Genomic DNA, 17801 nt, shown 5'->3' on the forward strand with positions numbered 1-17801 from the left:
GGGGCAAAACCCAATTTCCTACAAAAGCCAGAATATCCCTTTTGTTTTTTTTTTGGGGGGGGGTGCGGGGGGGCACACCACGCAGCATGCGGGACCTTAGTTCCCTGACTAGGGATCAAACCTGTGCCCCCTGCAGTGCAAGTGCAGAGTCTTAACCACTGGACCGCCAGGGAAGTCCCCAGAATATCCCATTTTTAATAACCCTAAAACACTTTTCTACTTACAAGAAGGGGAACTGAGAGTGAATGACACTGGAAACCACTGTCTGCTAAAGCTATGAATGGGGCTCCATTCTTAGAGGGTGGCCCAAAGTGGGAAAAAGAAGCTATGGTGGTCTCACCCATGGCCACTGGGATGTCTGTCCAGTTCAGGGCACACTTCTGTGTGCAGATCCCCTCCTCATTGAGCACCACGGTGAGATCATCCTGACCCACAGCCACCTTTCCATCTGCCAGAGGTGCAACTAAGGGCTCCAGCTGTTTTCCTGTTGGAAATAGCTCTTTGTTGGACCCCTTTCCATCTACCTATAGGAAGACACAAAATGAGTCACCCATCATTCTCCAGCCAGAGGCATGAACACAGATGGCCTGGAAAAATCAAGTTAAAACCCCAAATCTACAGAAGCCAATAATATTCCTTATTTGGCATAAAGAAATATTATAGAGTCTGTTACGACAAATTTTGTCATCACAACGTCGAACCAGTTCTCTTTTTCTCTAACATGGAGACAAGCATCTAGCCTGGCAACTGACAATGTCAATTGCTGGCAAGGATGCAAAGCAACTGGAACTCTCATATGATGCTGGTGAGAACACAAAATGGTACAGCCATTTTGTTTGTTGGCTTCTTATAAAGTTAAATATACACTTACCATGGGACCCAACAATCCCATTCCTAGGCATTTCCTCAGGAGAAATGAAAACCTGTGTTTACACAAAAATCTGTGTGCAAAAGTTTATAGCAGCTTTGTTTATAATGTATAAAAATTGTAAACAACTTTGTCCTTCAACTGATGAATGGATAAACAAACTGTAGTACATCCATACAATGGAATACTATTCAGTCATAAAAAAGAATATATTGACACACACACAACATAGTTGGATGTCAAATGCATTTACGCTAAGTGAAAGAAGCCAGGCTCAAAAGGCTACATACTGTATAATCCCATTTATATGACATTCTGGAAAAGGCAAAACTATAAGAGATGAAGAACAGATCAGTGGTTACTAGAGGCTGGGGTGTGGAAGGAGGGCTGACTTCAAAGGGGCAGCATGAGGGAAATTTCTTGGGATGATGGAACTGTTCTGAATCTTTTTTTTTTTTCTTTTTTCTTGGCCCCACGGCACGCGGCATCTTAGTTCCCTGACCAGGGATCGAACCTGTGCCCGCTGCAGTGGAGGCATAGAATCCTAACCACTGGAAAGCCAGGGAAGTCCCCTGTTCTGACTCTTGATTGTGGTGGTGGTTATACAACTCTAGGCATCTGTCAAAACTCAGAACTGCACATCCAAAAGAATAAATTTTATTGTCTGTAAATAAATGAATACGTTTTGAATAACCTGGTCCTAAAGCAAGATTCCTCACCCTCAAAACACTCCACCCTCAAGAAGCTGACGGCAACAGCTAAGGTAGTCAGAGGAATGAGAGCCCTCTTCCAACTTTTGGATCCGTCCCCGCCCCTCACAGATTCCTCTCAGGCACCTGTCTGCCTAGCGGCTATGCAGTCACACAGCAGTAACTCGCCTAGGAGCTTGCAGTTCTGATGCTGATAAAATTAGGCTCGTCCAAGAATATAAACAGGGAACAAATATATTAACTAGATAAACAATGAAGAGCTAACACAGCAGGGGGTAGGGAAGTGGGAGGTGGGGAGAAAGACCTCCAGGATTGTCAAGTCTGGATTATGAGAGGGGTATGAAGCTAAGGAATTTCTATTATTCTATAAAATGAATGGTAAACCAACCTTTTTTACATACAGTCTGCATACTGGAGGGGAAAAAAACCAATGTCGTGGATATTTACCACTTAAGAGAAAAAGCAGGTTATAAAACAATGTGTATAACATGAGATTTTTGTAAATATGGCAGATGCCCATTACCAAAATGTTAACAGTGATTATTTCTGAGTGGGAGAATTACAGATGACTTGCACTTCTTTTCTTTTCCTTATCTGTATTTTCTTATTTTCTATAATAAACACATATGGCTTTTGAAATTTAAAAAAAACAGTGAAAATAATTTTTACAACAAATATACTAAAAGATTTTGGGGGGCAGGAAACTCAAAGTCTTTAAAATACTTAAGTTAATACTAAAATTAGTATATAATTCCTCAGCACTGAAGCCTCAAGACAGCAGTCCACGATAATGCTACTGGACAAAGGCATGCAGCCCTAATTATCTAGCCAAATAACTAGATACAGGATATGGATAATTCATTATGTAGAGAACTGAGAGTTGACTCTGCCTGGCTTAAGATACACAGACATGTTATTTGTGAAAGATGTTTAGAGCATGAAAGATAACCAAACATACAAACACAAACCCTGTTATGCCAAAAACTCTACTTAAGGCAGTCTCTTGACCTACAGTTCAGAAGCACATAATCATCTCTCCCAGGTAGACGCATAATCACCTTCCCCAAGGTAAACTGACGATACTTGCAAAATAGTAAATCTTACCCTTATTAGGTAGTAGTCTCTCTTGAAACCCACACAGATAGCATTTTCACACCATGCCATGGACTTGGGCACATCCGGTACACTAAAGTCCCCCTGGAGAAAGACAGCAAGAGTTCAATTGGAAAGATGTTAAAGGAAAAAAAACATGACCTTCCTGTTATTCCACCCCCATTCTGCAAAATTACTCTCACCCTCATCTGAATACAATTCTCTTAGCACAAGGCCAGGAAACCACCCATAATAAAAATACAAGTCACCCATGAACTGGACAAGGTGCATTCGGAAAAGGTGAAAACCCCGTTGGATATAAATGAATCTGTAGAGATGTAGAATTGTCCTACTCCTGCCTCTGAAGGCCAGGAGACTTTGACAAGTGGGCACAGGTAACTCATAGGTACTCCTAGCAGAGCATTCATCCGGGGAGAACATCAAGACCGGGCTCCTGAGCTTCACAGGAACTGAAAAGCAAGTCTTTCAAGCTGTGCGTCAACTTAGCAGCAGCTCCCACCCAACCTGTGGACCAGGAAACAGTGGACTTTACCTGCAATTCATGAAATTCCCTGTCTTTCCAGAAATAGAGCTGCAGCTTCTTTTTCACAGCCACACACATCCGCAACACCTCCTCCCCGGTCTCTGTGTGCTGGGAAGAGACACCCAGAGCGAGTGAGGATGTGCACACGATGACTCCAGAACTGACAACTATATTAGAGATTTTTCTACCCTGAAAAGGCTACTAATCTGAACATCCCTTGTCATACAAAGTCACGCTGCCAGATAAGCTGAACCAAAGCACACCATTCTCTCTAAGATGCGCTCAGAAAACAACAGGCTGAGAAGCGCTTCCTCCCCAAGGACTGCCAGTCAGAGGCCTTGGTCCCAGCAAATGTCATGGGCGTTTATAATTTAGAGAGGAAAACCTACATAACTGCTTCCTCCTTTTTTTCTTAAATGCTTCTTGCTCATGGCTGTCAATACCTGCAGGGGCAGGGATCAGCCTGTGTCAGTGACAGCAGGCCCACTTTCAATCCTTTAAAGGAGTGGGGGACAGAAATGCCTAAGCATACAACAAACGATGCAGCGTCAATATAGACCGTAAGTGCTAAGAAGTGATCGAAGCTGAGTAGAGGGGTGACACAGATTTTGAAGAAGGTAAGGATGACGAATTGGCAAAAATCAGGAGAACTGTCTTTTCTGAATAACGAAAACTCCCTGAAGACAAAGACCACAATGATGTGTTCAGAACAAGAGTCACTTTAATGCCCTAGAGCTATGTTCATGTACTGTTACAGTCTTGATTTCCCTCTAATGGTTTGTCCATGGCAAGCATTTTCGTCCTTGGTTAGCTGCCTCCTGAAATACAGCTGTCCAGCGCTCTAATTAGCGCACACACAGGGAATGCAAATGTTTCAGCATTTTAAGGGGGAAACTTCTCTAATACAATCCAAAATCAAATATTCTCTTTGGAGTCTCTGCTGAGTTTGGATATCAATGTTATTCTTCCCATCTAATGGTAGGAATGATGTAGGAAAGGCTGCATTTAGTAAAGCACAAAGTCAAATTTCATCTCGCCCACACTTACCTGGAGGTCACACGTGAACAGTGATGCTCCCTTTGCCTTGGAAACTGTAGTGATTTGTTGAAATGTCAACAGGTCATGGACATAAATATTATTTTCTGTTTGGAAGGAGGTAAAACACCCGTATAAATTATCACAGTTCTCTAGTATAGCCACCTTCAAGACACACACACACACACAAAATAACTGTGTAACAACCAGAAGAACCAAATGGCAAATGTTGGTCGAAGATGTACCTTCAGCTTCACTAACAATGACTTATTCTGGTCCGTGACCAGTACGAAAACATTTAGGAGGTCACTTAGTCTTCCAAACTTGTATATTTTGTTCCTTTAAATTTGGGCTGGCTTGAATTAAAGAGCTCTTTCACTTCCAAAGAACACTCTTACACTCTGTCTTTCTCAAGTCTGGAAACTTGTGATGCAATATTTGTACAAGAAATTCCTTTCAAAGCTACTCACATTACGAGGCTCCAGTAAGAGAAAGGAAACCCCCTGTGGATTTTGTACAAACCCATGGCAAGGGTTTCTTTTCTAGCAAAGCCAGCGCAATAATTTCACTTGGGCCTCCTAGCTAGTTTTAGTTACTTTAAATGTTTCTCTCTTGACTAGAAACTAAGTTTAAAATGATTCTGTCATTTGGGCCCTGGGCTGAACAGGACAGAGCATGAGGCAAGTTTCTAGTTCTTCTGCTTGCCATGAAAAGGCCTCACTGGCCGCCTTCCATGAAACTATGGCTCTTCAAACAAGGCCTGGAATAGTCTGGCCCTGATCTCTCACCTGTCTCTTGCCAGTCTCCACCATATACCTTAAGTCTGGCCAGATTTCAGGGCCTTTGCTTAAGCTGTTCCCTCTGCCTATAACACTCTGCCTACCCTTCTCTTCCTGTTGAAACCCTAGTCATCCAGTAGACAATGCTGTCCCTCCCATTACTAAGACCCCACGATACTTTTTATAAATTTTCATTGTAACTTATCACACTGTAACATGAGTACTTTCTGTCATTTTGGTCTTCAAAACCAGAACCTAAGTTTCAAAGACAGAAACCATGCCTCATTCAACTTGGTATCCCCAATGCCTAGAGTAGGACTCAATAAATATTGAATGAATGAATGAATGAAGTGACACTTCTTGGAGAACAGAGCGCAAGATATGGGGGATGCTGGTGCCTTTATTACCTGTGTACCCTGCTGCATCTGGTTAGGAATGTGTCCGTTTCATTGTTAAGTAACAACTATCAAATTAACCGTGAAAGGGTTAATCAGGTCATAGCTTTTGTTTCTTGACGCATGAAATACAAATGCAACCCCTTTTCTTACCTAACAAGCTGACCAGAATCTTAAACTGGGAAACCACATGGATCTGGAAAATAGCAAATCATTAGACTCAAACATTTCTGACAAGGTTCAACAAATGTTCATTTTAACTGCAATACTAAAAAGGGACTGAAAAGCCGATATCAATGACAAGGATCTGACTTAGGTGCAATCGCAATTTCTGCTCGTGAAAGAGGATCTCAGGTACCTGATGGATGGACAGAGATCCCTGCATAAATGGGAGGACAAAGGGCAGAGGATTCAAAGATGAATAAATAATTTTACCAAAGTCCTAGCTTTGACGGGGTCTCAAAGAAGTCAAATATTCTTGTAGCGACCACCATCACGGCCTACCTGCTGAATCTTTTTGGAGAAGTTCTTATTGGATTTCTCTAATGTCACTTCAAACCTGTTGCAACCTATGGGAAAGAAACAAACATTCACATTTCCAAACACAGGGATACATATAAAAATAACTATGACAAAAAATGCTGCGCCATACTGCTCTCCTACATGAATTATAAAGAATTCCTGAAAGACTAGAAGCTGGAGATCTAAAATAGCCAGTTGTCTTTACTGAGTACAGTAAGTCGCTTTCAACTCCAGTTTTAGAACAGAGGGTTTCATGCACCTTCACTTGGCATTAGCAGAAAGGATCACAGCACAGTTTACTGAAGCTGCAAGATACTTATGAGGATTTTATCCTACATAATAGTACCTTGGCAAAGTATGTCACCAAAAGAGTGTAAAAAGTAACAGTCAAGTACAGGAGCCCCAGCAATGAATCCCAGCCCAAAGCATCCTTAGACTGAGACAGACTAAATCCCAGCGGTTACCCTGTGTCCCGTATGACAGGACAGAGCGAACACCACCATACCCAGAGCTAAAGCAATTTAATGCATCTACACTTACTGCCACTCTCAGGCGATGCTACATCTGCTGACACTGGCTAAAAAGGGGAGGAAAGTTATAGACCATAAAAAACACACGAAGCCAGCCTTGCTGGGATGACCGAAACATTTAGCATCAAAAGTCACCAGAGTCAAAAAGAGAATAATTATCACAATAATAACAGCCGCTATCATTAACTAAGCGATAACTAAGTGCCAGGCTCTGGATTTTAAAATTTCTGTGTATTCTCTGTAACTTCACAACCACCTCAAGAAGTAGGTATCATTATTCCAATTTCATATCTGAGCAACCTGACAGGTCAAGCAGTTACGTAGCAGCCAGTGAGAGAAAGCCCAGAGGCAAACTCAGGGCTGACTTTACGTAAAGCCTGTGTGCTGAGCCCCCACCCTGCCACCTGCCTCCTGGCTCGGGGAGAGACTATGTACGCTGCCGACGGCTCAAGTCAATGGAGATTCTTTGAGGCAGCCACTAGGGCCCACACCACCAAAGCTGGTCTTACTTCCTCCACATGTACCACAGAAGAGGAGATGAAGACGGGGCCCTGAAGTTCTGGGAGATTCAGAAACCTGCCCTGTATTATGCCATTACATTGCACACACACAAAAAAATCAGCCATTACTGCTTGATAAAGAGTTCTGTATGTGAAAAGGACTTTATTACCTCTAACAATTCTCTGTATGAGCAGAATTATCTAGGGCAGAGATTCTCACACTTTTTGGCCTCAGGACCCCTTCATCTTAAAACTTACTGAGGACCAGAACTTTTACATGGATTATAGCTATCAATGTTTACCATTACAGATTAAAACTGAGGAATTTTAAAAATGTGTATTTAGGGGCTTCCCTGGTGGCGCAGTGGTTAAGAATCTGCCTGCCAATGCAGGGGACACGGGTTCGAGCCCTGGTCTGGGAAGATCCCACATGCCGCGGAGCAACTAGGCCCGTGAGCCACAATTACTGCGCCTGCGCGTCTGGAGCCTGTGCTCGGCAACAAGAGAGGCCGCGATAGTGAGAGGCCCACGCACCGCGATGAAGAGTGGGCCCCGCTCGCCGCAACTAGAGAAAGCCCTTGCACAGAAACGAAGACAGCCAACACAGCCAAAAATAAATAAATAAATTAATTAATTAATTTTTTTTAAATGTGTATTTAAAAAAAATTTTTTTAAATAAATTTATTTATTTATTTATTTATGGCTGCTATGGGTCTTCACTGCTGCTTGAGGGCTTTTCTCTAGCAAGTCGGCAAGACTGCCGACCACTGTCTTGAACTTGTTATGAGGGGCAGCAGTTTTAGCTGCCTTACTTGTGTACCGTCAGTGCAAATGTCAGTGAAAAAAACAATAATGTTTTAGTGTTACTGTGAACTTAAGTTTCGACGTTGTGGCTCCTCTGAAAGGATTTTGGGGAACCTCCTGGGGTCTAGAAACTGTCGACTGGGAAAAAAATGCACAACCTAAAAGTTGAGAATTATCTTTTATTCTGTAGACTTGCTAAGGACTTAAGCCAGGGAGGAGCCATGATATATAGGAGTTCAGACAAAAAAAAAACAGGTAGTCGGACATCAAAAGACTACTGCTATGTAAGAAAATCAGACTTCTCAAGTTTCTATGCATGGGAGGATGCAAGAGTCTGGGCTCATTGAAATCATTCCTTTGATATGCACCTTAACTATCTGGAGCCAGTATCCTGTTTTTCTCCCTCCTGAATCCCCTCAAGGCGCACAGTCTGAGGCTGCAGTGGCTGGCTGATGGCTTGAGGGCCACGACATCCTTTGTTCACTGATATGGCAGGTGACATTTTTCCTCCACAAGACCAAACTTTGAGAACCACTGCTCTAGGGTGAGGCATCACTGAAGTAAACACCAAGTTGTTAAGACCTTAGATAAGAAGTAAGAAGTAATCTAACTCCTCTGTTTAAGAGTAGACTGAAGTCTCTGAGTAGATTGAAGCCTAGAGACATTTGTGAACTCACAGGAAGGAGATGGCTCAGATCAGATCAGAATCCAGGTCCCCTTAACCCCAGTCTTTCCATGACATCTCACTACCCGCTCTCTCCCTTCCCTCAGAAAGACAGTCTGGTCGTAGCCTTACTGAGGTTTTGATAGGGACAGAGTAAAGGGACAAAGTAGGAAATTAAATAGTCAATCCCACTAGGGGACTGTAAGTAAAGAAGAAAGTATGGGAGACCCCTGTAAGTTAATGACCACTCAAGAAAGCAGGTTTACTTAACCACAAAACCAAGCAGGCTTGCTCAGCAACAAAACAGAAGCATGAGACATGCTCCAAAACAATAAAACAATGGTGGCATGAGACACACATCCTGCCCAGTGAGCTCAGTAAGTTAATGATTCCTAGGACATGCTCTCTGCACGCACTAAAAACAAAAATATAAGGAAAAAGTGACATTATACTGAAACCTGAGATGATGTGCCATTTTTAGCATATGTTACTACCTTTTTGTTCACTTCCATTGCGCCATGACAGTCCTGGCTTGACCATGTAGGGATAAGAAAATTCCTTTGCCTGACGTGGAGGAGGAACTGATGACAGAAGCATGACATCTACTCAAGAATGAGGAAGAAGGTGGTCTTTCCCCCCTCTCCACTTTTCCTTTGATTATAAAACTGTAGCCCACTAAGTTCTCGGGGCGTGGCACCCTCTCGCCCGCCCGCTTATAAGCCTCACAAGTATCCTATTCTAATAAATCACTTCTTATCTATCGCTTTGCCTCTCGATGAATTCTTTCCGCGCTGAGACATAAAGAACTGGAGCTCCTCGGAGCCTCCCGAAATGCCATCTAGTGGTTTCAGTTTGGAATATCTCAAATTTAGAAACCCAGTTAGTTCTATGGCTGATTCATGGAGGCCCAGGTCTACTTCTGGCCCATAAACAGACCAGAGCTGGTCCAGAACTGAACTGTGTTCTCTAAGGGTATAGGGAGAAGTGAAGTCTCTAATCAGTTTGATTTCCTAATTATCTAAGGTAGGTTAATATTGCTATTCAAGTTACCTGTGGGGAAACTGAGGAAGATTAACTAACTTGTCAAAGGTTACAGGGTGAATTGGTCACAGGGCAAGGAACAGTTGGCACCAGGGTTCCAAGTCAGATTAACATTAATATTACCAGTTTCAGTCTATACTATGTTGAAAAGTTTATTTTTATAGTTTAGTTTTCAATTCCTCACCACTTATACAGAAATGATACATTAAACAAGTTACTTTATCAGAGTATTTAGTATTTGATGGCACAAAGAACTGATTATCTCTTGGGATAAGAATATTAGGCTCTCTTTATCTCCCTGCTTTGCACGTCATCTGAGCCCGCAGTAGACAGTCAAAACACAGTTGTTGAAAGCTGAATAAAACCAAAGCCAGGCTTAATTTTTAAATTACAGACTGGGTTAATGTCACAGAATACAAATATTCTGGCTCTGAGAACTAAAATTTAAAGCAAGGGCCAGCAAAGTACTGCCTGGGGTCAAATCCAGTCCTCCACCTGTTTTCATAAATTACGCTTTACTGGTACACAGCCACACCCATTCATTTACAGTCTACAGCTGCTCTTTTGCTACAGTAGCAGAGTACAGTAGTCACGACAGAGATGCTATGACCTGCAAAGCCTAAAATATTTACTATTTGTGTAAGTCGATAAGGTAGAGGGTACCCGGAGAAAGAGAACCAGTCATGGTTTTCTTGACATAAGAGAAGCCATTTTTGGCCTAAGCCATTTTGTGAGCTAAGCCTGGCCACAGTGCTTGTCCTTGGACAGATCTTAGTAATAACGATCTTAAGGGAACAAAAGAACAAATCTTTATCAGGCAAGAGAAGTAACAATAGCAAAGATAACAAATCAGGTGAAAAGACTCCCCGTTCCGTTTCGGTGGTAAAGATTAGCCTGGCTTTCTTGAGATTTTGCAGAATTTAAACCCCTCTAAGGTGCTCAACCACCAGATCAACTGGAACCTAAGGGATGATGATGTTGACCTTTTCAGACCCTCAGTGTCCAGTGTGTGCTAGACCTCAAGAGGAGGCAGAAGGTAGGGAGAAGCTCTCCCACTTTCACTCTCTGCTCTCAGATCAGGCAGGCAGCAGCTCTGATACGGAAGCTATGGACACCACACCTCCTTACCAGGCTGTCACTTCACTTAGCTAAAGCTTGGACTCTCAACTACCCAAGGCCCTTCATGAATATGCATGGACCCTTAGCTTAAAAACTTCCCCAACTTTGCTGTTTGGGGAGACACTGCTTTGAGAAAGATCCCTAGTGTTTTCCTTACTTGCTGCAAGTAATAAATCCTTCCTTCTCCCACTCTCTGCCTTGGTTGTGTCTTTTGGCTCAACACCCACTAAGAGGCGAACCCAGTTTTCAGGTAACATTTAGTCCTTTTTTTGGAACAAGTTGGCTGACTCCTGATTTAAAGGAAAGTTGAAAAACTTAGAAATGAAATACAGTAAGTCCCCTACGTACGAACCTTCCAAGTTGCGAACTTTCGAAGATGCGAATGCATGTTCAATCAACGTCAGGCGTGAGTGAAATTGCAGCTTGTCCTCCTATTGTGTTAGCTGAGTACCTAGGCTAACTTTGTTGGACACCTAGGCTAACTTTGTTGGACTTACGAACGGGCTGCCAGAATGGAACTTGTTCGTATGTAGGGGACTTACTGTAAACCCTGTTTTGATCTTCTGGTTTCTCTTCTTATCCCACCACAGAACCTGACCAGGTACCTTCCTCCCTCCCTATTGCACCAGTGAAGGGTAGCAGAATATGCCACCCCAAAATATGCTACTCTGGCACAAGGATTATTTTGAATTGAAGGTAACTGAGAAGAAGCAGATACAAGAAAAGCTCTCGGCTCTCTGCCATCTGCCAAAGAGCAAGACACAAATTTACAAAGGTGCCTCCCCTCTCCTCTCTACCAGGGACAATATTTAATCAATTTAGAGACAACTAGAGACCCATATCAGTCCACAGACTGCACCAGAGGAATCTACATAACAAACATCTCCAATTAGTTCCCCCATATATTTGCCTTCCCATAATTTGCCACTGTAGAAACTCAAAGTCCTTTTCCTTTGTCTTGTTGCTTCTCTGATTTACAGGTCCCCATACAATCAACCTAAGATGGGTAGAGTTAAAAAGAATTTTTTTCTCCTTTACACCAGTAAGATACTCTTTTTTCCCCCAATATGTTACCCTTGCTACAGGTTCCAAAGAGAAGGCTCTATTTCCACACTTACATTAAGCTATTCACTATGATAAGTTATATATTAGGTTGAAAGCTAGGAAATTTTGTTTTTTTCTAATACAGCCAAATAATGACAATTTCATATGGTTCAACCTACTCTGGCATTAACAGCTGACTTCTATACTCTGTAGCTCCAGGGTATAATATCCAAACACATCAATTTTCCACAGAGAACACAAATAAAACTAGGAAAAGGGAGCAAGGTACTTTTTTCCCCATTAGAGGGCACTCTAACAGAATAAACGTCAAATACTTTTAGTTATTATTCTACATTTTTACTGACAAAGAAATATTTGATTAAAGTTTTAGTTTTCAAAGTCCTTGCATCTGACCCCAACAATTTTGTGAGATGCTTTATGGAAGAGGAAACTGACATTGGAAAGGACCTACTCACAGTCACGTGACTGGGGAGAAGTAAAACCTGACTCAAGCCCAGGCCCCCTCTGTCCTAGTCCGTCCCACAGAAGTTTAACAAGACCTTTAACATCAATGGCTCCTAATTTTTTTTCCCTACTACCATACCATTTACATGAGAATTTTACTCCCATTAGTAATATTTCTTATTTCTGGCATGAGTCTCCAAGAAGTGAGAAGGGAAAAAATATCTAGCCCCACCTCCCAGATGGGGGTAGGGAAATACAGTCTGAAAAAAAGAGAAAACCCTGGAGATTGTCACAAGGTTCTCCCCACTTTTCCACTGCACTACCACCAACCCCCAGTCACTCTTTTAACGGTCAACTTTTAGTATATGTGCTGCTGAAGCAAGCACTCTTTTAATGGTCCAGGAATCACTGATTTTACAGTGTATACATAAGTTATATATATATATATATATTTTTTTTTTTTTTTTTACATGAGTAGTAAGCCACCTTGTACTTTGTTCTGAAAAGCTGCCACTTACCAACATCCTTCCGAATCCTATAGAGAAGAAGATGACCTTGTTTCGTTCCAACAAGCAGCCATTCCTCTGGAAAAGAAAAGGACCGTCAGCTTTAGTAAGACCCTATTTCTTTAGCTGGAGCTTATAATCAGAAATCAAAGGGTTGAGAAAATGAGTTGCTTTTGATAGTAGGTGTTTTGCAAAACTAAGGAATGTTTATAGTCAAGAAATGTTTGAGGGACTTCCCTGGCAGTCCAGTGGTTAAGACTGCACTTCCACTGCAGGGGGCACAGGTTCGATCCCTAGTCGGGGAACTGAGATCCCACATGCTGTGCCGCGCAGCCAAAAAAAAAAAAGAAATGTTTGAGAATCAACTAATTGAAAAAATATTTATTGAACTAGGTGAGACATATTAGAGAATGAAAAATGACCCTGGCTTCATTGTTTCAAAATGAAACTGACCAAAAATTTGATGGAGGTTTATAAAATCATAAAATGGGTAGTATAAACATAAAACTAGATATCTAATCACAGAAATAACAGCTAAAAGGCATCCTTTGAAGGTTTGATGATTTTACTTTAGGAAAAATAAGAAGTGCCATAGCATATTAAACTTACAGAATTCATTATCTCAAAAGATGGTCTAACAGATAATAAGTGTTGCCAAAGACGTGAAGAAACTGGAACCCTCACACATTGTTGGCAGGAAAATAAAATGGTGCAGCCCTTTGAAAAACAGTCTGATAGTTCCATAAAAGACTAAACATAGAGTTACCATATGACTCAGCAATTCCACACATGGGCATACACACAACAGAAATGAAAACGTATGTCCACACAAAAACTTGTGCATAAATGTTCATAGGAGTATTATTCACAATAGCCAAAAGGTGGAAACAATCCAAGTATCCATCAACTGATGAATGGATAAACAAAATGTGGCATATCTATACAATGGACTATTAGACAGCCATTAAAAGGAATGAAGTGCTGATATATGCTACAATAGGAATGGATCTGACAACATTATGCTAAATAAAAGAAGCTAGACAAAAAAGGCTACATATTGCATGACTCTATTACATGAAATGTCCTGGATAGGCAAATCTAGAGACAGAAAGATTAGTGGTTGCCTAGGGCTCGTAGGCTTAGGAAAATGGGGCCGGTGGGATTGGGGAAAAAGAAACGGGGTTTCTTTTTAGGGTGATGAAAATGTTCTAAAATTGCGGCAATACTTGCACAACTCTGTGAACGTACCAAAAACCACTGAATTGTACACTTTAAATGGGTGAATTGTATGGTATATGGATTACATCTCAATAAAGCTCTTATTTAAAATTAAAAAAAAGATGGTCTAGGCCAGTGGTTCTTAAACTTTGGTGTGTATCAGAATTATTTGGGATTTATTAAAACAGATTGCTAGGCCCTGCCCTCAAGTTTCTGATTCAGTAGGTCTGGAAGTGGGCCTGGGGATCTGCATTTCTAACAAGTCCCCAGGTGATGCTGATGCTGTTTGTTCAGGGCAGCATTTTGGGAGACACCGGGCTAGGCTAGAAGGCAAAAGGTTCTGAAAGGACTTAAATAATTACCCTGACGGATTTATATTAAATCACTAAGGGAAGTTAAGCATGTACTTCCTCAGCTTTCTGAGGTTGTAACAGTCACTTATTCCTTTCATAAACTCTTGATCTTTTGCAAAATAAAATATTAGATAATGACATAAATAGATAAACTTTATTGAGCATGCATTGTGTTCCAGGAAATGCTAAGCACTTATCATAGGTTAAAACAACTATCCTTTGGCTTATGTCCTTTTCTTAAATTCCCATTTTATAGATGAGGAAGTTGAGGCCTAGGGGATAGGTAATTTGTCCAGAGTCACACATGTAGTAAGATATGTGTAGCAGGGGCAGGATTCCAACTCCAGTCTGTCTGACCCTTAACCCCATGCTACAATGCACTTACTAAAGCATCCCATCTCAAAAGAATACGTGTCGGCCAGAGGCTGTCTGAAAGACAATGGTTATGTTTATAAAAACAGGTCAGGAGCCACATCAGGAACATTTCTCCAGGTTGATGTCCTTAGTCTTCCAGAAAAAGATAGTGACTCTGTCCTCTTCTGGGTTTTAAAGTAAAGGCAGAGCACAGAAAGTAAGACACAGTGTGCTCTCAATGACATAAGTGGAAATCAGAAATAACACCAGCTCCAATGGAACACTGGTGATTTATGTCGGAGCAGAACATGGTGAAAAAAAAAAGAATTCAGTTCACAATGCTTGCTTTGCAAACGATATTATGTTTAGAACTTTACTTATAGATATCACTGTATTGAGTAATTGAAAATATTAAAGTTGATTTTTAGGACACCCACTAATATTTCAAATACAAATAAAATGAAGTAGAATCTTTTTTAATTCACTTATAACATATAGAAAAATCTACAGCAAAAAGGCCACCATAATGTTCACCATCTTCCCCAACCTCTCCACTGTGACCCCCAAGCCCCTGCCAGTTCCTATTTTTCTTTACCTCTTTCAACAGCTCCGTCTCCCACCCTGGTCTGCAAGGCCTATCAATTTTACCTCTACAAGGTACCCGGCAACAGCCCTCCCCCACAGAGTCTCTCCAGGGACTCCTCAGCTGGTCTCACTCTATGTGTCCTTCCATGTTTGCTATCTGTTACCTTAGAGCATAGCTCCGATGCTGTCACACTGGGGCTTAAAAAAATCCTCATGAAGCTGTACTACCAAAATACGAAGCCAAACTCCTAAGTATGACTTTTAAGAGTCTGCTTTACATTTTTATTGAAATGTTTATTTGCCAATAGATGTTTCTATCAAATGTCTACTCTATTGGTCATGAAATGGAATCAGACAAATTCACTGAAATTTAAAAAAAAATTTAATTGAAATTTTATTTGACCTTTCTCAAGCATTCCTTTGGAGATGCTGAGGAAAATGCATTTCTCATACATGCAAAGTATTGTAACAGCTTTCTTTTAACTAGTAAAAGCACCACACACATACTCATTTCTAATCCTCAAACTCATAAGTAAAAACAGTGGGGACTTCCCTGGTGGCGTGGTGATTAAGAATCCGCCTGCCAATGCAGGGGACACGGGTTCGATCCCTGGTCCAGGAAGATCCCACATGCCGGAGCAACTAAGCCCGTGCACCACAACTACTGAAGCCCACACGCCTAGAGCCCGTGCTCCACTGCAATGAGAAGCCCACGCACGGCAATGAAGAGTAGCCCCCACTCGCTGCAACTAGAGAGAGCCCATGGGCACCAATGAAGACCCAATGCAGCCAAAAATAAATAATTAAACTTATTAAAAAAGAAAAGAAAAACAGTGTATCACCCAGAGGTAATGATGGCACAGAGCTCTGAAGAGGCTTGATTTGGTTACAGACGTCAGTGGGGGCTCAGGTGGCCAGAGGACCTGACCCAGGCTGGCCTGTGCACACTCTATGTCATCATATAACACAGCCGCGCACACAAAACACAGAAAATGAAAAGCCTGCAGAGCAGGCAGAGCACGGGGTAGACAGTCCCTTCTGAGACTCAACACTGCACATCAGAAAGTGGAACACACTACACAAACGGGTAACACACGCAAAAACAAACGAGAGTCAGCCCTAGAAAATTCCTGATGGCCTAATCCTGAGCCACAGGTTAGACATGATTCCTCCTGGGAAGGAAGGTAGAGCCCTCTAGCTCACAATTACCCTAGTGAAGTTCCATCCAACGTTGCAACCCAGTCCAAACTCATGTGATAAACAACCGCTGCTGAACACAGCAGGGAGTACACAGACGAACAGGGTAGTGGGCACTTCTCTTCCTTGGGTCATACGGCAAAGAACAGTGTTTCTCAAAGCATCAGCCCCTGTTTAGCTGCATCAGAATCACTTGGACTTACTAAAAATGCACATTCCTGAGCCCTGCTCCCAGAGATTCTGATGCAATGGTTCTGCGGTGGTGCCCCGAAATCTGCATTTTTTAATTTAATTTTTTAATTACATGAGACATTTATCTAGTTCCAAAGCTAAAACTATGAGAAGTCCCTCCTTGTCCACTTCCCCCTGTTCTCTTCCTTCTGCTATTCGTAACCATTTTAATCAATCTTGATTTATTTTTCCATTGTTTCTTTGGAAAATATAAATAAAAATGATTGGGTATACACACACACAGATACACACACACACACCCCCCCCTACATTTTTTACAGGCTCTGAATATACATCAAAGTTTGAGAAACAGGCTCCAGAATCAGACATGATTTACTGGATGTGACCTTGGAAAAACTACTTAAATTTTCAGGTTCTTCTTCTGCAAAATGGAGTTGTTATTATTTCATAAATGCTTAATACAGATTAGTACTCAGTAATGGAAGCCATTACTACTATTTATTAATTAAACAAATATTTAATAAGTATCCATTATGAGTCAGGGACTGTTCTAGGCACTGCAAATAAACCTATGTACAAAACTAAGTTACACCTCTGAAGAAATTTATATTCTAATATGGAATGAGAGAGACAATAATAACATATAAAATAGCATTAGGTGGCAATCCGTGAAAGAAGATAAGGCTGAATAAAAGAGTAGCACATTGGTGGATGTGGCATTTTCTTTTATATAGAATAGTTAGGGAAGGTCTTGCAGATTTATGTGACATTTCAGCAAATGAAATGAAGAATGAGCCATATAATACTTAGGACAAGAGAGTGCCAGGCAGAGGAAACAGCAAGTGCAAAGGCCCTGAGATAGTTACATGCTTTTGTGGTCATGGAACAAGGAAGACAGTGTAACTAGTATCAGAAAGGAGCAAGGGATAAGAACATAGGGGATAAAATCAGGGAAGTAACCAGAGGCCTGATCATGACAGGTGTTGTGATGACAGGTGTTGTTATTCTAGTTGTGATGTGAAGCTACTGGAGGGTTTTGAGCAGAGGAGAGATGCAATTAGATTAAGTTTTCAAAGGATCACTCTACCTCTGTGTGGCTAAAATACTACAAATGGCACAATGGCAAACCCAGGGTAATCAGTCAGAAGGCTACTACAGTAATTCAGATGAGAGAGACTGGTGTCTTCATCAGCAGTAGTTAACAGTAGAGATGGAGAGAAGTGACTGGATTGTGGAATTTTTCAGGAGGTCGAGCTAACAAGATTTGCTGATGGATTGGATGTG

The 17801-nt window shown here is 41.5% G+C and overlaps 1 protein-coding gene across 1 annotated transcript in view; it reads right to left on the bottom strand.

Annotated features, from left to right (window-relative positions):
- The window catches only part of VPS39 (VPS39 subunit of HOPS complex), a 49323-nt gene that overhangs the window by 29135 nt on the left and 2387 nt on the right, over positions 1–17801 (bottom strand). Inside the window, exons 2-8 of the mRNA XM_068549937.1 lie at positions 12631–12696; positions 5928–5992; positions 5577–5619; positions 4262–4356; positions 3224–3322; positions 2683–2775; positions 341–524 (exon numbers count right to left, since the gene is read on the bottom strand). Of these exons, the coding sequence (XP_068406038.1) occupies positions 341–524; positions 2683–2775; positions 3224–3322; positions 4262–4356; positions 5577–5619; positions 5928–5992; positions 12631–12696 (645 nt within the window). The remainder of the gene's footprint in view (positions 1–340; positions 525–2682; positions 2776–3223; positions 3323–4261; positions 4357–5576; positions 5620–5927; positions 5993–12630; positions 12697–17801) is intronic.

This window comes from Eschrichtius robustus, chromosome 1 (genome assembly GCF_028021215.1).
Source record: "Eschrichtius robustus isolate mEscRob2 chromosome 1, mEscRob2.pri, whole genome shotgun sequence".
In the NCBI taxonomy this organism is placed as follows: Eukaryota; Metazoa; Chordata; class Mammalia; order Artiodactyla; family Eschrichtiidae; genus Eschrichtius; species Eschrichtius robustus.